The sequence below is a fragment of the Macrotis lagotis genome, chromosome 2 (assembly GCF_037893015.1).
Source record: "Macrotis lagotis isolate mMagLag1 chromosome 2, bilby.v1.9.chrom.fasta, whole genome shotgun sequence".
Taxonomy (NCBI): Eukaryota; Metazoa; Chordata; class Mammalia; order Peramelemorphia; family Peramelidae; genus Macrotis; species Macrotis lagotis.
The window spans coordinates 162,700,002-162,720,371 of record NC_133659.1 but is presented as its reverse complement, the minus strand read 5'-3'; the positions used below and the strand labels follow the sequence as shown (position 1 = coordinate 162,720,371).

At 43.5% G+C, this 20,370-nt stretch overlaps 1 protein-coding gene across 1 annotated transcript in view; it reads left to right on the top strand.

Moving 5' to 3' along the window:
• PEAR1 (platelet endothelial aggregation receptor 1) overlaps window positions 1–20,370 on the top strand; it is a 41,920-nt gene that overhangs the window by 19,998 nt on the left and 1,552 nt on the right. Inside the window, exons 2-20 of the mRNA XM_074223177.1 lie at window positions 1,930–2,116; window positions 3,439–3,543; window positions 7,095–7,195; window positions 8,797–8,889; window positions 9,336–9,579; window positions 11,113–11,230; window positions 11,599–11,735; window positions 11,868–12,080; window positions 12,354–12,528; window positions 13,005–13,125; window positions 13,528–13,691; window positions 13,804–13,906; window positions 14,105–14,251; window positions 16,117–16,242; window positions 16,445–16,573; window positions 18,516–18,644; window positions 18,856–19,071; window positions 19,593–19,681; window positions 20,175–20,307. Coding sequence (XP_074079278.1) covers window positions 2,010–2,116; window positions 3,439–3,543; window positions 7,095–7,195; window positions 8,797–8,889; window positions 9,336–9,579; window positions 11,113–11,230; window positions 11,599–11,735; window positions 11,868–12,080; window positions 12,354–12,528; window positions 13,005–13,125; window positions 13,528–13,691; window positions 13,804–13,906; window positions 14,105–14,251; window positions 16,117–16,242; window positions 16,445–16,573; window positions 18,516–18,644; window positions 18,856–19,071; window positions 19,593–19,681; window positions 20,175–20,307 — 2,650 coding nt within the window. The 5' untranslated portion in view covers window positions 1,930–2,009. The remainder of the gene's footprint in view (window positions 1–1,929; window positions 2,117–3,438; window positions 3,544–7,094; window positions 7,196–8,796; window positions 8,890–9,335; window positions 9,580–11,112; window positions 11,231–11,598; window positions 11,736–11,867; window positions 12,081–12,353; window positions 12,529–13,004; window positions 13,126–13,527; window positions 13,692–13,803; window positions 13,907–14,104; window positions 14,252–16,116; window positions 16,243–16,444; window positions 16,574–18,515; window positions 18,645–18,855; window positions 19,072–19,592; window positions 19,682–20,174; window positions 20,308–20,370) is intronic.

Here is a 20,370-nt window from a genome sequence, read left to right as displayed (position 1 = left end):
GAGACTTTCATTCCCACCATCCTGGAAGAAATGAGATACTCCCATGAGCATCTCATAAGACACTACCCAAAGTGGGTAGAAGACACCCAAATGAATCTGCATTAGGGAGAGATCACCTTCTCTTCTCAGAAGACCCCAAGGAATCACAATAATGGCAAGTATTTATATAATGCTTTAAGGTCTAGAAAGTGTTCTACAAATAGTTCATTTGACCCTCACAAAAATCCTGGAAGATAATTGTTATTATTAACTCCATATTTACTGATGAGGAACTGAGGCAGACAGAAATCAAATAATTTGGCCAGGATCCCAGTTAGTAAGTGTCTGAAGTTAAATTCCACCATCATCACCAGCTCCATCATTATCATCATCATCATCATCTTCTTCTTTTTCATCATCATCATCATCAATTCATTTGGCATTCACTATGTATCAGACACTATGCTATACACTTTATAATTATTATCTCATTTACTCCTCCAACAACCCATAGAGATAGTTGCTATTCTTATCCTCATTTGACAGATGAGCAAAGTGAGGCACATAGAGGTTAAGTGATTTGCCTAGGGTCACATAGCCAGTAAATAAATATCTGAGGCTATATTTGAAATCAGTTCTTTTTGATTCTAGGTCCAGTGTTCTATCCACCATAGTTAGCTATCTGAAGAAGGAAGAGGAGAGGGTAACCCATCTTAGAGATGGGGAGAGGGCCTTGATAATCCAGGGAGAGATGTGAGAGTGGGGATGAAGGGTTTTGAGATCAGGGCATCCAGAATTCCAGAGATGCTCATTGGGGATAAGCTGCTTAAAAGTGGGACCTCACTTTCTTCCCAGAAAAAAAATTACAAGCAGATGTGTCTGCCTTGGAGGGAAAAAGGAGTTATATCAACACTGAACAGAATCTGAAACCCAGGCCGGGGGTAGAGGGCTATGGGTCGACGAGCAGCTCATTAAACTGATCCCCTTCTTAGCTCAGAGCTGTTCTCCTGAGACACTGACCTTATCTGGGGGGGGGGGGGTCCTGATTCTCTTCCCACGCCTGGGTGTGGGGTGAAACTGCGTGAGTGTGTGTGTGTGTGTGTGTGTGTGTTGGGGGAAGGGGATTATGGAAAGTTGCTATTTTTAAGTGCTTAAGCCTTAGAGGAGAGGAGAGTTTCCCTTAAGTTCAAATTTCAGCTTTGCCAGTTATTCTATTCATGATTGTTCAGTGGGAAATGAGAGATGGAGAGACATTTAGGAAGGATAAATGTCAGGGACCAGATCCCAAGTGGATGAAGCTAAAGGGCCAGATGACTGAGCTCCTTTTGAGGGTGTATAGTTTAGGGAAGGGGTAAGAGAGATCATAGGATTTAGAGCTGACAAAGATCTTAAAGATCATTTAATTCAACTCCTTCATTATACAGATAAGGAAACTAAGTCCCCCAAAGGAGAAATGACTTTTTCAAAATCACAAAGCTAATAATTTTCAAAACTGGAACTTGAACCAGGGGAACTACTCTTCTCTAATAATTAAAGATCATAGACTCCTAGAATCTTAGATGGGTGGGAAGCTTTACAATCCCCAACCTAATTCCCTGTTCAATATATGCATTCTTGCTACAATGAATTCCAACAAGTGAATGAGCCAGCCACTTTTTAAATATGACCAATAATGGGGAGTTTATTATAATAAGGAACCTCTTTCTTACTGTAAGCCTAAAACTTCCTTTCTGCAACTTCCCTTTGTTGCTCTTAACTCAGTGCTCTGGGACAAAAAAACAACCCTAAAAATAATTGAAGTCAGGGACCATCTTCTTTCTTCCTCCAAACTTTTTTTCTCCTTAGTTATCCCCAGTCCCTTAGTCTGTTTTTTTATGTGATGATAACGGTGAAAATTAATACATATGTGACTTTGCTTTTAATCTGTATATTATTATTCCCACTTTACAGATGAGGAAATTGAAGTCTAGAGGATTTAAGTGACTTATCCAAGGTCGAACAGTGAATTTTCCAGACGCTCAGGTGGCCCCATGCTGTCCAGGACACTGTTACTCCTGACTGTTCTCTTTCTCCTCCTGTTGGAACTGGGCAGCACTCTCAACCCTAATGATCCCAATGTCTGCAGCCACTGGGAAAGGTGAGAAAAGAAGACACCTGATGAATCCAGACCATTATCAATTCCAAAGCCCCTTCCTGGTTTTTTCACCCCTTCCCTTTACAGATCCTTCCATAACTATTCTTTCTCTTCTTTGTTTTTCTGTCCTCATTTCTATTCTGCTTCTATCTTGGATCCTGTCTTTTTCCATTATTATCTCTTTCTTCTCTCAAGCTTTATCTCTGTTCCCATCTGTCTCTGACCTTTCCTTATCCTCATTTCTGTCTGTCTCAATCTATTTCTTTACCTGTCTCTCAGAGTCTATATTTAACTCTCTCCTAAATCTCTCTTTATCCAATATGTCATCATTATTACCTATATCTTTCTTTTTATACTGTCTCTCTATCTCTCAATTTGTCTCTGCCTTGGCACCATTCCTGTCTCTGTTCCATCTCCATAAAGATTCCTGTCTCTTTCATACTACCCTTGCCTCACTGTCATTGGGTCAAGTACTGGGTGATTTGTTAAGAATTGTCATAACCCAGTTGGAGCCATAGCAGGAAAGGGGATAAGTGATAGGAAGAATGAAAGGAAGAGAGATAGAAAAGAGGAAAGAGAAAAAGGATCATAGGAGCAGAGTTTAGCTCCAAAGGGCCAAGTATGAGATGGGACTGCAAGTTTGACCTGGGCCTGGTTTATGGATTCCAGATGTGTTTGGAGGGTAGGACAAAGGAAGGAGAGGGTGGAGTCCAGATATCAAGAGAATAGTTCCATATGAGTATTTTGAGGGGAAACTACCGTAAGTTTTCCAGATGTTGGGGGGAGGTATCTAAAACATTAGATTATCACCCCTTTCCCTTGCCAAGTACCCCATTCAACTATGAAATTCTTTGAATCTATAATTCTGAAATTAAGGAATAGGGAATGAAGTTCTCTTAATTTTCAAATAGATACATATACACAGAGAAAGATTCATTTATCCTTTTCTTATCTCTCAGATTAGATAACTATTTCTGATGTTCATGATAGAACTAATCCAAATACGGAGCAATTATTTCAGATGTTAGGGTAGCTTTAAACATTTCTAAACTTGGGGAAAATTCCCTAAATATAACCCAAAGGACACACTGCCTTAACTCACAGTCCAATCCCTACTTTAAATCCAGCCAAGGGAATCTACTTAGGGAATGCAATAAATACATTTAAAGATAAAGGGACTGAAGCCAAGTTTGGGGAATGGGATGAAGTGATTTGTTAAGGTCATACACCAGAGTTACTGACAGAACTAAGACTCATGACTGGGTCTTCTGATGCTTTGATTAGGGGGTGCTGTGCCAGGTTGATTATGTTTTCTTCCACCCTAGTTTCACCACTACAATGAAGGAATCCTACTCTCATCCCTACACTCAGTTCCCCACTGAACCCTGCAACCAACCTTGGGGTCCTGATCATTCCTGTCCTCAACCAAAGTAAGTACTTCCCTCAATCAATCAACCTTCCAGGAGAAAGCCTCTGGGGGTCCAGGATGGAAGGCTGGATTTCTAGGCATCAGCTATGCTCTGGCTTCTATCACTTAATCAGTAATCATTTTGTTGCCATTTTTCAGTTGTTATCTAACTCTTCATGATTCTGGGGTTTTCTTGGCAGAGATACTGGAGTGGTTTATCATTTTCTCCTCCAGTTTATCTTTCAGATGAGGAAACTGAGGCAAACAGAATTGAGTAACTTGCCCAGGGTCACACATCTAGTCAATGTTTGAGTCTGGATTTGAACTCAGGTCTTCTAATACTACAGATGCAGCGCTTTATCCAGTGAGTCACTCTAATTCACCAACCCTCTCTTTTGAGCAAGGAAAATTATGCAGAGAAGGTGCTTTGAGATCCTCTTTAAAAAGGGTTCTTAACTTGGGGTTCATAGATGCTTTTCAGAGGTGTCTATGAACTTGGATGGGAGAAAATAAATTGTATGCTTTTTTGTTTTTACTAACCTCAAACTGAAATTGAACTTTTTTTTTTTCAATTCTTTGAAATCATGATTCTGAGAAGAGGTGCATAGACTTCACCAGCTGGCCAAAGAGGTCCATGACAGACAAAAAGATTAAGAAAACCCTGATCTAGTCCAACTCATACCTAAGTAAAAATCTTTTGTACTACTGCCCCACCTAATGGCATCTATTGTTTAAAAGCATTCGAGGAGTGGGCTAAGTTACTACCACCCAATGCAAGCTATTCTATTTTTGGATAGCTCTAATTGGTAGGAACTAAAATCTATGTCAACCAGACCAAAACCCACCTTGAAGTAGAAGAGTCAGGAATCAAATAGAAGATTAATTAATTTCTGATTGAGGAAAACAACTTTCAAGCGAGGGCCCCCTGGTCGGGCCCCAGGAGTCTAAGGAGATCTACATACTTATAACGATGGTTGGACAGTAAGCTATAGCCCTGATAATGAGGGTTAACAGTAACAGTGTTTCAAGTTTGATTCATGTTCAGAATACAGATACAGCAGGTGCTTGTCCAAGTGCAAAGAATACCTGGTTGCTGATGCCAGAGGGTGAAATCATTCAAAGGGTGAGATCATCCAGAGTGCAAAGGATTGTTGTTATGCCAAGCTCACAGCCTGCTTTCTGGGCTGTAGCCCTGTAAAACCAATGTCTGCTAATATCTCCTTTCCTGCCTTTAAATACTATTACTTCAAGTTCTGTTGCTATGATCAATTGAATTCAATAAGCATTTAAATACTTATTAATGTGTAAGGCTAGTTGAAACTTAACATAATAGACAGAGAGCTGGTCTCATCAGAGGAAGTCCTAGCTTTAAAGTCCTGTCTCAGACACATACTGGTTTGTTGAATAACCAGGAAAGTGATGCCCCAGACAATGCTCTAAGTGCCCCAGACAATACTCCAAGATACTAAGTTATAAAGCAGGGACTTGGTATAGGGTTTCCTCTAGGGATTTCCCTTCTGTCAATGAAGTCTCAGTGCCTATCCCTTTCCTGTTAAGATGGTATCAGTCCTAATGGGGTACAGAGACAAAACTAAAAAATAGTTCCATTCTCAATAAATTTACTTTCTATTAGAAGATATAACACATAAAGCAAGATAATTTGAGGAAGGAAAGAGCAACCTTAAGTACAGTGTATAAAGGAAGACTTCAAGAATGAAATAGTGAAGGAAACTGATAATTCTAAGATGAAGAGAAGAGGAAAAGCATTCCAGGCATGGGAGACAGCCCTATACAAAGGCCTTGTGGAAGGAGATGGAATGTCAAATTCAAGGAAAATATTAGCTGAAGTGTATAGATCTTAAAGAAGACTAGTGAAATAGGTCTAGAAAGATAGGTTAGAGTCAGATTGTGAGGAATTTTGTATATTTAAAAACATTTACATAGAAATTTGATTTTCAAATTCTTCTTCCCCCTTCCTTCCTTCCTTCCCCCTTCCTAAAATAGGATACAATTTTATATAGGTTATATATGTACAATTATATATAATATATTTCCATATTAGTCACAGTTGTGAAAGAAGCAGATCAAAAAGGAAAAAAAACATGAAAAAATAAAGTGAAAAAGATTCTTTGATCTATATTCAGAGTCCAGCAATTCTTTATTTGGATGTGGATGACATTTTCCATCTTGAGTCCTTTGTACTTGTTTAGTTCTTTTATGATGCTGAGAAGAGCAGTCATTCATAGTTGATCATCACATAATTTTGCTGATGCTGTATACAATATTTTACTGGTTCTTCTCATTCACTTTGCATCAAGTCATACCAATCTTTTCCAGGTTTTCCTGTTATGAGGTGTTTTAAATAGCAAACTGAGGAATTTATATTTTGTTGTATAGATATTAGGTAACTATTGAAATCTTTTGAGATTGAGTGGAATGATCATAATTATGATTTAGGAGAATTAATTTGGCAACTGTGTGGATAGATTGAAGAGGTGGAGAGACTTAAGGGTTATCTTAATGGTTCATGCAAGAGGCACTGGGGACCTGAATCAAAGTGATGATTGCATGAACAAGAGGGGTTGAATGAGAAAAATGTCAGGGAGATCTACTGGACAAGTCTTGCAATGAGGAAGAGGGAAGAGTCAAGATTCCTGAGTTTGGAATACTGGGTGGTCAGAATGATATTACACTTGACAGAAATGGGGAAGAGAGAGCAGGTAGAAAGGAAAGACATTGAATTCTCTTTTGAACATGCCAATTTTGAGATCACAGCAGAGGATATCTGGGAGAGAAGTCTAGCACTCAGTTGGTGAACAAAAGAGAGAGATTGGGGCTCAATACATAGATCTGAATCATGGTGCTATAACTTCAGGACTGAAAGGGATCTTATACCTTGCCTAATGACTGGCATGTAATAGGCACTTAAGAAATTTTTGTTGTTTCATCCATTGATCTATTCTAATCCCCTGCCCATTTTTCAGATGAAGAAACTGAGGCCCAGGGAAGTGACTTGCCCAAGGACTCACAAATAAGTGGAAAAGATCAGATTCAAACTTTGGTTCTCTGATTCTTAATCCATACAACTTTTCAACATATGGAACTTACAGTTCATTAAAACTATTAGATCTTTATCACACGAACAATTAGTTAGTCATCTTCCTCTCCATCCTGTCCTTGTATTGTTTTGTTTGTTTTTACCCCAAATGTAATACTTGCACCTTACTAGTCATATCTTCAAGCTGTCTGCCTTCAGAAAACACTGTTCCCAGCCTGTCTTATGGAAGAAGAAGATCTGTCTATGAATGTGTGGCCCAACTGTGAGATTGTTTCAATCCATGATTCTGGTATTAGGAAATAGAGAGTGCAAATCTCCTGGTTTCCAATTAGCCCAAGAGAGAGAGGATTTCATTTCCCTTTTTGTAACCTCAGATCAGTTAGGAAGTCCTCCTTCAAGTCAAATCCCAGTTTCTCTTATTGCAGTTTAAATGAATTTTCTCTTACTACAAACTTTGTGGATGCATGGAAGAGCTGGTCATCACCCTCTCCTCACTCTCTTCCTCCAACTCCTAGGATTGTATACCGCATAGCCTATCGCCAGGCAGTGAAGGTGAATCACCGGAGGCGTCTGCGGTGCTGCCCAGGCTACTATGAGAGCAGCAAAACTTGTGTTCGTGAGTCCAGTCAGACCTTATCCCCTCCTACACACTCCAGAAACTTGGCCCTGCCTATCCCATCTGGCCCCTCACCATCCCTGGATGTGCTGAGTTAGCATAAAATGGGCCAGAGAGGTGGGAGGTTCAAGGCAACAGGGAAACATTGACTTAACAGAATGTGAGCAAATTTTTTAGCCCCAGCTCTTCAATGGGACTTAACTTGTTGACCTTAAGCCCCACTGTCTTTCCTGGCAAAAGTATGTGTGCCTTTGTATCTCCAGCCTTCTTTCTAGATTCCTCTTATTTTCCTTGGCCACCTATCTCTTCCTCTCTTCTCCTTTCTTCCTTTCTTCCTTCCTCCTTTTCTTCCTTCCTTTCTTTCTTCCTTCTCTCCTTCTTTCCTTCCTTCCCTCATTTCTCTCTCTCCTCTCCTTGCTTTCCTCCTTCCTTTCTCTCCTCCACCCCTGTCTCTCCCAACCTTCTTTCTCCCTCCTTCCTTCCACTTTTCTTTTTATCTATTTCTCTTCTTTCCTCTCTGCCTGCATTTTATCTATCTCGCCTACTTGCTTCTTAATCTCAGTCTGTCTGTTTCTGTCTCGCTCCTCTACTGTCCTAGGACCAGATCTTGACTCTTGCTTCTGTCACAGTGATGCTGAAGTTCAGCCTCTCTGAAACTTCATTTTCCCATGTTCAAAATGGGAATATTACTTGTACTATTCACCTCCCAGGGTCATTGTGAGGAAAGTGCTTTACAAAATTTACACTTATCGACTGTTATTATTGTCTTTCCATCTTTGTTCTGGAATAAAACAAATAGGAAGTAAGGTATAGGAATATGTGGGCAGGGCTAGAAGCACTGGGGAGTCTGGAAGCCCTCCTGGCCCTGTGTCTTCCCTCTCTATATCTTACTTCCTATTTGTTTATATATATATATATGCCTCTCTTTATATGTCCTCATCTTTTCTTTCTCAGGCTTTCTCATTTTTTGTATCCTTTCCCTCAGTTCCCTCGCTCCCTTTTCCTCAGCCTCTCCAAAGATCCCTGCCTGCCCTATCTCCAGCTTCACCTTTCTTTTACTCCAGTCTTTCCATTTTTTTACCAAAGCCAGCTTGAACAACATCAACCACCCCCTAAACTAGATCCTAAAGAAGGTACTTCCTGCCCTAAAGTCTTAGCAAGGTGTTCTCTAGACCTCTGCTTGGGGAGTTAGGGGATGACTGAGGAGATTAAAATCATGGAGCCTTTCTAAATTCTCACCCTGAGTTGCTGCAGCTGTCTAAGCCCAAGACTGACAGTTCTTGAGTGGCAGTAGTAAAAATGACCCAGGTCTCAAGAGTCAGGAGGCTTCCTTTCTTCTTATTCTCTGACATATACTGGCTGAGTATCTTTGTAAAAAACACATTACTTTCTCTGATGCTCATTTCTTTCACTTGTTAAATGGGGATAAAGATGTTTGCCTAACATTTGTCCCAGGTTATCATGAGGAAAGCAATATAGAAATGGGCTATTCTGATCCTTTGAGGTAGCTTGAGATGGGGCTGGACTTTGGTACCTTTGAGGAAGGAACAAGGGGCAAATCTGTCCACTTCATTATTATTCTCTCTCCCTTGTCACCTCAGCCCTATGTTCTCAGGAGTGTGTCCATGGCCGTTGTGTTGCTCCAGATCAATGCCAATGTGAGAATGGATGGAGGGGAGATGACTGTTCTTCCTGTGAGTATCACCAGTTATGCCCTCTCTTGGCCATATACTCCCCAAATCCCCCTCTTTCATGGAAGAAGCCCAGGGAGCTTCAGGAGGTGGAGGAAAAGGGTGATGTATAAGGATTGTGAGGAAAATCTGAGAATTGAGAATGGGACCTAAAGTAGGGTTGGGCAACTCTAAGGATTAGAAAGAAAATAAAGAGGAGAGAGGGGGTGTAGTGAGGGAGGGATAGGGGGGAAAGGGAGAAGAGGGAGGGAGGGAAAGAGCCCCAAAGAGGCAGAGACAAAGGAAGAGACAGAGAGAAAAGAAAAAGAAATGGAGAAATTATAGGAAAGAAGTAGAAACCCAGGCCAGGACAAGGATGAGGAGTAACCAGCCCCACTGGGGTCAGGTGAGTATGATCCCCCAAAGACTGACTGTGCCTTTGATTCTACCTTTCTTTCCTGGCTCCCTAGCTTGCTCTCTGCACATGTGGGGCAAAAACTGTGAAAATTCCTGTGACTGTGGCAACAACAGCACTTGTGAACCCAAGACAGGAGCTTGTGTCTGCCCTCCTGGCTTCCAGCCTCCCCAGTGCTTCCAGCCCTGCCCACCTGGTTTCTATGGCCCTGCCTGCCTGGCCCAGTGCCATTGCCATGGAGCTCCCTGTGACTTCCAGACAGGAGCCTGTCACTGCCCTGCCAATAGTACTGGGCCCAGGTAAGCAGCTTGGGAGGTGAGACATTAAACCTAGGGACACAGCTACTCACATGGACATTTACACAAAGGCAATGTACAAGTATCCCCATAAAGACATGTACAGAACCAGAGTAGTGAGAGTTAGAAGGGATTTAAGAAGCTCTTTTTTTTGGGGGGGGGCAACCCCAGTCCCTAACAATTTAATCAGAAGTTGTCCTTAAATTTTCAACAAAGTAGCCATCTTCTTATGGAGGTAAGGGACAAGTCCATGTCCTAGCCTTGGATTCCCAGGATTATGTCCATAGCTGATAAATCGACAAGCCCATGGGCTCCACAGGGAGATACCTCCAATGTCCCAAAGCAAAGATTTATCTTCCTGGGAGTTCCATAAGAGGCTTTGTTGGTCAGTGGCTTGGGCATTGGATATAGATTCAGCTTACCAGGGTGTGAATCTCAGCTCTGCTATTTTACTGCCTTTCTACCCTTGGGAAATTCATTTAACCTCTGAGCCTATTTCCCTGTCTATAAAATGATTGGAAATGGACTTAATAATTTCTCAGGTCCCTTCTAGTTCTACATTTTTAAGCCTATGAACCTGTAAACTAACTTAACCAACTCCTTGCTTGATCCACTTTCTTACTCAATGCCAAAATTTCAGATGTAACACTGATGAGGTCTAAGACCACTTTCAACTCTAGAGTCAAAAAGCTCACCTGCAGCTTCTCCCATTTGTCCAAGACTTTTAACTTTTCAAGGCATTCATGTTCATCATCTGTTTTCTATTAAGTGGTTCAATATCTTGAGTAACTCACTAACCAGTCCATTCCATTCTAGGCAGCTCTTATTATTTTGAGCCAAAATATGTCTCTCTGGAAACTCTACCCATTCTTCTTTTGCTTTGCTCAGGTCATTCACATGGCAGATTTCACATTCTTGAAGGCAGCAATAGTGTTCCCTAATGTTTACTCCTAGCTAAACTTTGGCATTTCCTTCAGTTGTTCATCCTCTGACATGGCTTCCCATCCTCCCACCAATCTGGCCAATATAATGTTACAGTTGTTAAACTTTCCCTTAAAATATGGTTACTAGAATGGAATTTAACATGAATTTAGATGTGGTCTAACCTGGACAGTCTATTATGACTTTTACCTCCCTCTTTCTGGATATTTTCATACCACATTTCTGGGTCATATTGTTTGCCAAAAATCCTTTGCTATTTTCCCCCATGAGCTATTTATAACTATATTTCCCTTATTCTGTAGTTGTGCAGAGATGTGTGTGTGTTGAACTTTTATCATTTATTATCTAATTAATTTGGAATCTTCTGTTTAAGAAATTAAGAAACCCTCTCCTAAGTTCCTATCCCTCCATTCCCTCTCAGCAAATGTTAGCTGAATTTAATTGAATCTCCACTGCTAATGGTCTTAGCAATGGAAGTATGAAACAGCAACATTTCTATTCATGCTGTCTTATTCATTGATATTTCAAAATATCTGTTCCATACTAGAACAGCTAGTGCAGGCTGACCAACCTTGGACTTATCTACCTTTACAGTTGTGAGACACCCTGCCATCTGGACGCAGTCAACTTCTCCTGCCCCAGTAGCCATCCCTGCCAAAATGGGGGTATCTACAACTCTGACCAGAACTGCACCTGTCCTCCGGGCTGGATGGTAAGAAGGATGGTAGGGAGAGGACTGGCAGACTCTGGGGAAGGCCAGTCATAATGTTGGAGGAGGCTTCTGGAGGCTAGCAGTGGGGGGTGCATTACTAGTGGGGGGCAGTGGGGATATTGGGGTCAAGGAGAGGTTCCTGTGGAAGTGTGCTGGGAGGAGGGTTTTTTTTGGCAGAGATAGTGCAGTTTCTGGGAAATAACAATGGAGACAGTGGGGGCCCTAATACTCCTTGGTGACAAGAGGCATATCATAAATGTTGGTTGGTTGCCCAAATAAATAAATGGATTTCATAGGGTTTCTCCTAACACTGGGAGACTGGAAATTTCTGGGGACTTTTATGATGCCCTCTACCCCACTCTTCTCAGGGCGCCATTTGTTCCCTGCCATGCCCTGAAGGTCGCTATGGAAGGGGTTGCACCCAAGAGTGCCGCTGTCATAACGGTGGCCAATGCGACCCCATCCTGGGGCACTGTCTCTGTGCTCCAGGATACACCGGAGACAGGTAAATTCGAAGCGGATGGGGTCTGGGGTCCCTGGCGTAGGGGTTGGTGGCCGCCTTGTTGAGGCCAGGGGAGATGGGGACATGGCTGAGGCAGGGTATGGGAGGACTGGCCTCACTGAGCTGGATGCCCAGGTGCCGGGAGGAATGCCCAGTTGATCGATTCGGCCAAGATTGTGCAGGGACGTGCGACTGCGCCCCGGGGGCTCGCTGCTACTCAGTGGACGGGGCATGCCTGTGCGAGGGCGGCTTCACTGGGGATCGCTGTACCGACCGCCTCTGCCCCGATGGGAGCTACGGCCTCACTTGTGAGGCCACCTGCGCCTGTCACGCAGAGCATAGCCTCAGGTGAGGCAGGAGCGGGGCAGGCCTGGGGTGGGGGTGGGGGGAAGCACTAGAGGGAGTGAGTGAAGGAGGGAAGAAAGAAGGGAGGAGACCCCTGTTTCCTGACAGACACACACACCCCGCCCCATCACACCCCCCCCCCCCCGGAGGTCTCCCTGCTTCCCTGACTTTGGGCTGGCCCCCTTTGCCACCTGAAGAGGCTTGGGCTGGGCTCCCTGGCTGCTTCCTCAGCCGGACCTCCTGGAGGACGCTTGGTGGGCCTTGCTCTGTTCACAGTTGCCATCCCATGAGCGGCGAGTGCTCCTGCAGGCCGGGATGGGCCGGCCTGCACTGCAACGAGAGCTGTCCCCCGGGCACCCATGGGCCTGGCTGTCGGGAACATTGCCTTTGCCTCCATGGAGGCACCTGTCAGGCAGAAAGTGGTCACTGCCTTTGTCCCCCCGGCTACACAGTGAGTGAGCCCACAGAGGCTACCCAACCCACTGCCCTATGGAGATTGGAAAGCCTCCGACTGAGCCTCACACCTAGAGGAGATAGGGACCCTGGAGACTTTACCTCCACCCCACCTCCCAACTACCTTGCTCCAGGAGACACGGAGACCCTGAATCCATCCTCTAGAGCTTGTCTTCCCCTCCCTAAATTCAGAGTCCCCATCCCCCATCCTCTAGCTGCTCTTAGGATTTCCAGGGAGTCCCACCTCACAGTCTCTAGGGAAAGAAAGAGGAAGGAGAATTCTAGAATTGAGTGTGACCCCCTTTTTTGGTCAGATTTGACTTTTTTTAGCATCCTTGGGCTAGTCTATACTCCTCCTGTGTCCCCCTTGACCAGTCCTTCCCACCCTCATAGACTGAGGTACTGAGGGAGTGGAGTACGGTGTGGGCAAAGTGTCCTAGCCCTCTCATTGATCTCTGGGTCTCATTCTGCTAGGGGCCCCATTGTTCTCGCCTCTGCCCTCTGGACACATTCGGAGTCAACTGCTCCCAGAGCTGTTCCTGTTTGCATGCTCTTAGCTGCTCCCCAATTGATGGCACATGCAACTGCAAAGAAGGTCTGTAAGGACCTGGGCCTGGAGCTGAGGATGGATGGGGGCGGGGGGGTGTTAAAGGTGGAGCCATGGGAATAGGATTAAGAACTGAAACCAGAACTGGACAAGGTTTAAGATTTGGGATAAACTTGGGTTCTAGCAGTGAAGTTTGGAGTAGGGGAAGATCCAGACCTGGACTGTAAGTGTTCTAAGAAAGGAGAAGCCCTGGGGGGAGTAAGAGGGAGACAAAAGTCATAGGGTGGGGCTCAGAATAGATTGCATCACTGAATTGGGGAGGGGATTTCCTAGGAAATCATCCCAGGATTGAGAACTCAGATGGGGCTCAGTCTGTTTTTAAGAGTCCTTGGTGGGAGAAGAATGGGAAGGGGAAAGGCCATTAGTCCTTAGGACCATTCTCTCATTCAGGATGGCAGAAAGGTGATTGCTCTGTGCCTTGCCCAGAAGGCACTTGGGGATTTGGCTGCAATGCCAGCTGCCAGTGTGCCCATGGGGCTGCTTGTAGTCCACAGACAGGAGCCTGTTCTTGCACCCCTGGTTGGCGTGGTGATCGATGCCAACTTCCTTGCCTGGTGAGTACCAGTGATAAGGAAAGGGTCTGGGGGGATGATACTGCAAAGCCCTAGTCCTTGCCTCTGAACTCTCCCTTGTGGACTCTCAACCTTCCCTTCTTTTTCCCCTAAGAAGGGGCATTTTGGACCAGGCTGTGCCAGTCACTGTGATTGTAAGCATGCGGATAGCTGTGACCCTATTCATGGGCACTGCCAATGCCGGTCTGGATGGACAGGTGAGCAAATTAAATATCCAGGCCATCTAGCTGGGGATCTTGGGGAAGGTCCTTGAAAAACATTGACTTTGCCACCCATCCCACCCCCACCCCAGGGCTCCTGCCTCCATGTCCCAAAGTGGGATATAGCTGGTAAGGATTGGTCACCTCCAGGAAGAAGAATCTCTTTAACCTATTTACCTTCTTCTGGATCCATAGGGCTCCATTGTGACCTTCCATGCCCTGAAGGTTTCTGGGGACCACACTGCAATAACTCCTGTACCTGCAAGAATGGGGGGACCTGCATTCCTGAGAATGGGAGTTGCATCTGTGTGCCTGGCTACCGGGGTCCTTCTTGCCAGAGAAGTAAGTTACTCTCCCTGTTTCCCCATCACCTCCCTTTCTTCCATCTAGATATTCAGTCAGGTAGTCAACAAACATTCATGAAGTCTTTACTATGTTCTAGCCATGATGCCAAGTGTCCAGCATAAAAAGAAAGGTAAAAACTGTCTCTGTCCTCATGGAGCTCAGATTCTAGAGTGGGAATGACTGTATCTCCAAGCTATATACAGAGCAGATGGAAGTTGATCCTGGAGGAAAGGCACTAATGAAAAATGTGGGATTTGATATAGATCTGAAAGAAATCTGTGAACTAAGAGGTAGAAGCAAGGAGGGAGAACATATTTTGCTGTCAGTCCATGGAAACTTTACTTCCAGCTCAACAGACTCCTAAAATCTTCATTGGAAAATGCTTTCAACAGCATAATCTCTAGATTTGGTGATCAGCTATTTAATTATACATGAGATAACATGGGGTAGTTTTGAGATGTCACTTATGTGACCCAACACTCTTGAACGGAGATTAAAAAAGATTAAAATATAGTTGGGAAACATTGAACAAGATTAAAATATAACTGGGAAATATTTAACAAAATAAAAATGCAATAAAACATAGTTAACTTTGCATTTTAAAACTAAGTCGACCTATGACCCCCAGAGAACCTTACTTATGAGGCTGTATTTCTATTTGAAACCATGGGTGAACTTGACTTGGAGTCAGGAAGACCATAGTTTAAATTTTGCCTCTGACATGCAGTGTGATCAAAGAAAAATTGCAACCTGTCTGAGCCTCTGTTTCCTCATCTGTAAAATTGGAGTACAATATATGTCGTATATGCTTCTGAGAGTTATTTTTGAAGCTCCATAGAGATTTAAAGAGATCTGTAAACCTCAAAGTAAATGAGTGCCAGCTGTTATTCATAAGGAAAATAAGCCCATTCACCCAGAGGTAAGTTCAAACTCGTGTTTTCTGACTCCAAATCAGAAAAAAAGGAATAAATAAAAAGAAAAATTGATATGACAAACCAAGAAAAGTGAATGGGACCAGCTCATTGATATAGTGGAAAGAATGGTTGAATTGTAAAGATCTGGGTTTGAATCCCAGCTGTGTCACTGAAAATACCTGTATGACTTTGGAAAGGTCAATTAATGTTTCTCAGCCTGATTTTGCTCATTTGTATGGAGGATGGATGCGAAAACCTTAAAGACTCATCTTAATCTGTAAGCACTATAGAAATTCAGAAGAGGGAGAGATCTCTGTGGGTCTATGATTTGGACTGGTCAGACAAAGTTTGATGAAGGTGATATTAGACCTGAGCTCTGAAGGATGGGGTGAAAGGGATGATGATGATGACAATGATGTTTATCGTTCATTGTGGAAGACCACAATATCAGGAAAATGATGCCATGACATATACATAGTTGGGGTTGAGTGACTTGTCCAGGGTCACACAGTTAACAAGTGTCAAGTGTCTGAGGCTGGATTCAAACTCCTGTTCTCCTGACTTCAAGGCCAGTGCTCTATCCACTGCAATACCTAGAGAAGCTAGTAAGAGAAGAAAGCATGGGTCAGCTAGAGCATCACCCCTGGAGTCGGGGGGACCTGAACTCAAATCTGGCCTTGGACAGTTACTAGTCACCCTGGGCAGGTCACTTAACCTTGATTTCAGAGAAAGAGAGTAAAGGGACCAGGAGTCTACTAGGAAGAGAGCTAATTTTGAACCAATCAGTGGACTCTTGTGGGGTAGCAGGAGTCTGGTCCCCTATTATCACCCTTGTCAAAATGTTCTAAACTGAAGCAGCAAGAGAGAGAGGAGGAAGAGAGGCATAGAAGACAGAAGGCCCTGGAAAGAAAGATATATTTCTCAGTCTTTTCTTTGTTCCCCCCCTAGCCTGCCAGCCTGGTCGATACGGCAAACGTTGTGCTCCCTGCAAATGTTCCAACCATTCCTCCTGCAACCCTGTTGATGGAAGCTGCTACTGCCATGCTGGGTGGACTGGCCCTGATTGTTCCCAGCGTGAGTAAGAGTAGAAAGTTGGGAAAGAACAGTGGAAAGGACCTCTTCAGGCCGCAGTTGGCCACATAGAAACAATGAATGGGGAAGGTAGGGGCTCAGTAGGTCCCAAATTAAACGGGGGGAATATAGTAGGAGTGGTATTACTCTAATTCCTAAACCTGGCTTTCATTAGGGTAATTCCTCTTTTCCCCCCCTGCTCTAGCATGCCCACTAGGGTACTGGGGCAAAAACTGTGCTCTTCCCTGTCAGTGCCACAATGGTGGGCACTGCCAGCCTCAAGAAGGAAGCTGCATCTGCCCACCAGGTTGGACTGGACGCTTCTGCTCTGAAGGTACCAACAAGATGAATCAAATGTGATATATGTAAAGTATTTTGTAAATCTTTTAAGTACTATGTAAATGCAAGCTTTTGATGATGATAATTGATGGCAATGATGGTTATAACGATAATGATGATGATGATGATGATGATAACGATAGTGGTGGAAGGGTAGGGAAATAATTTTTGAAAAGATCATCTCTTCTATGTTTCGACTTCCAAACTAACCCCTTATACAGTAAAGGGACGATCCTGAAACCAACTAGTAGAGAAAAACTGATGATATGGCAGGGCAAAAAGAATGCATGTAGATTACATGGCCATAAATTTCATGGGTTTTGGGGTTTTTTTGTGAGGCAATTGGGTTTAAGTGACTTGCCCAGGGTCACACAGCTAGTAAATGTCAAGTATCTGAGGTCACATTTGAACTCAGGTTCTCCTGACTCCAGGGTGGTGCTCTCTCTACTGTACCACCTAACTGCCCCCCAAAGCAGCTAAAACAAGGATTAATAGGATATGGAACCCAATGGACAATGGATCAAATGACCACAGAGTGAGGAAGGGGAAATAGTGGTAACTGAGAGTCAGTAAGAAGACCTGAGGGTGAGACCTGTTTGTATCACAAACTTGCTTTGTGACCTCTTGCAAGTCACTTTTCCTGTCTAGGTTTCATTTTCTTATAAAATGAGGAGTTTGGGTCATGTGATCTCTATGTCCAATCTGAAGAATCCTGTGTCTACCCTATTTGATCCTTAGGACACTTGTTGCGGTTAAATAATCAGGATTTATTTTTTCTTTTTTTAAAAATAATTTTTATTGATATCTTTTCTAATTTTAAAAACTATTTTTAACATTCTTTTTAAAAAATTTACAAAATTTCCAGCCTTTCTCATATCCAATGAGAAGGCAAGCAATATGTTGATTTTTTTTAAACATCTCCCAAATATCCCCCAGTACTTTTTACCTCTCCCCTCCCAAAGAACCATTCCATATTACAAACAAACTTCTTAAATAAAAAACTGATGAATTAATTGAAAAATATGTGTAAGCCTCCTGCCCTTGCAAAGAGATAGAGTAAGGTATCTTCTCATGACTGTTCTTTGAAAACGTTTGTTTTTTTGTAACTTTACAACATTCACTTTTGATTTTTTGTCTGGGTATATTATTGTTAAAACACTGGGTTTTGTGGGGCTTTTTTTGTTTCTGTTTCACTCTGAATAAGTCATGTAGATCTTTCCATACTTCTCTGTATTTATCATAATCATCATTTCTTACAATATAGTAATATTCCATTATATTCATAGATCACAATTTGCTTAGTCATTCCCCAATTCACAAGCATCTCCTTTGTTTCCAATTCTTTGCTATTGCAAAAGGTGCTTCTTTAAATATTTTGGGGGCATATGGGGACTTTTTTTTTTAATCAGTGACCTACTAGTAGATGTACTAGTAGAAGAATCTCCAGGTCAAAGGGTATGGACACTTTATGCGCTTTACTTGCATAATTGCCAGCTGCTTTCATGGTCCATGTTTCTATAGCCCATCACAGTTTCCAAAGTACTTTCTTCACAACGTTTTAATCTAATGGTGAAAGCATTATTATTTCCAGCCTATAGAGGAGGCTGAATCTTAGCGACACTGGATTACTTAGTCACAAAATTAAAAAATAGCAAAGCATGTTTTACTCCAAGTCTTCTCATTCTAAGAGCAGTTCCTTCTGTACCAAACTGTGTTTCATGAGATGAGCAAGTATGAACATGTTTTGGGAGCTGTCCATTTTATCTTGCTATTATGTAACCTCAGACCATATTTAATCTAGAAAGAAATTGAGGAACTCAAGGAACTGCTTCCAGAAATGAAAGAAATAGTATTTTTTTTCTTGGAGAAGTACACAAGTGTTCCTGGTCCCCATTTCTTTGAATCCTTATGATCCCTCCCTTTGCTTATCTCTCTAGGTTGTCCTCCAGGTATGTTTGGTTCTAACTGCTCCCAGCTGTGCCAATGTGGCTCTGAGGGACAGTGCCAGGCTGAAACAGGGGCTTGTAGTTGTCCACCAGGACACAGTGGTTCCCCCTGCAAAATTGGTGAGTCACTTAGGACAGCCTCCAAATTCCCCTCCAAATTCCCACTGGGAGCAAAGTTGGGGATGGATGGTGGCTTCATCAATTCAGTTCATTACCTAATTGTGTGCTGGGGTTTCAAAGAGAAAAAAATGACAACAGTCTCTGGAGGAATGTTCTTTCTTCTGTCCACTCCTAGCAGTACATGCAGCTTCCTCCCTTCTTTCCTGCCTAGGTAACCATGATCAACCCTTCACCATGGTGCCCACCCTGCCAGTGACTTATGATTCACTGGGTGCAGTGATTGGCATTGCAGTGCTAGGGGCCCTGGTTGTGGCACTGGTAGCACTGTTCATAGGATATCGGCACTGGCAGAAAGGCAAAGCACACCAGCACCTGGCTGTAGCCTACAACAGTGGACGCCTAGATGGTTCTGAATATGTTATCCCAGGTGAGGGTCAGGAATCAGGGGCAGGGGAGGATGTGGGAAGTCCTGTGTGTGGAAGAGGTCTAAGAAGAGGGCATAAAAACCAGCTGCTGGGTGCAAGAGACCTGGGTTATAGTACTGTCTTGGTCATTCTCTTACTGGGTGACTTGTAGGGATTTCCATTCTCTGAGTCTGTTTCTTCATATGTAAAATGAGGAAGGGGTATAATTTAGAGCAGTGTTCTCAAAGATCCCTTCTGCTTCTCCCATTCTCTGACCCTCCTGTCCCCCTCTGGACTAATCTGTTCTTTACATCTGAGATACAAAGGTAGAGTAAGCAAGATGAGTAAGAGAGAGGCTGGATAATGAGATCTTGAAATCTGTCTTACTCATCTGGCTGCTAGTTTTCCATCCTGATAACCATGGACCTCACTCTTCCCTCTGCCCATACTTAGGGAAGGGGCTCCCTCCCCATCCCAGAGGCTCCCTCATGTGTGACCCTGGGCTCTAACCCTATCCCTATCCTGGTTCTTCTGTCTTGTCCAGATGTTCCACCAAGTTACAGTCACTATTACTCCAACCCCAGCTACCACACACTGTCCCAGTGCTCTCCCACTCCCCCACCCCCTAACAAGGTCAGTACCTGGGGAAAGGGCATTGAGGGTGGGAGGAAGGCATCTTTAGGTTTGGAATTTGGGGAAATCTGGAGAAGAGGAGCAGGTTTAGAGGAGGGAGACTAGGCTGGGGTTGGGGGGGGGGGATTAGCTCCATTGTGATGGAACCGGCAAAGATTTAGAGGGAAGATGATAGTCTTTCAGTTTCTGAATCTGCCTTGTAGAAGAGGGATTATATGGTTTTGTTTTTTTCTGCTTGGCCTGGGTAAAACTAGAAGCAATGGATAGAAGCATTTGAACAATTCTGGTTGCCCACTGATTTTCCTTTCCCGGAGCCCCAAAGTGCAATGAACCATGGGCATCTTTGAGTAAAAACTGGATGATCACTTGTCCCAGATGTTACATTAGCTCTGTTAATGTGTAAATTGTACCAGGTGACTTTTGAGACTAATTCCTAACTCTGCTCTCTGATTTTTCTGTTGCTCTCACCATGCTGGATTCACTGTCTTCCCAGGTGCCAGGTGCTCAGCTCTTTGCTAGCCTCCAGGCCCCAGAACGCCCTGGTGCTTATGGGCAAGACGGTCATGCCACACTGCCTGCTGACTGGAAGCACCACAAGGAGCTCCCCTCTGGGCACCGGGAAAGGGGTAAAGGGTTTTGGGTAGCTGGGGATTAAGAGGGGTAGAAGCAAAGGGAATGTGGGAAAACAT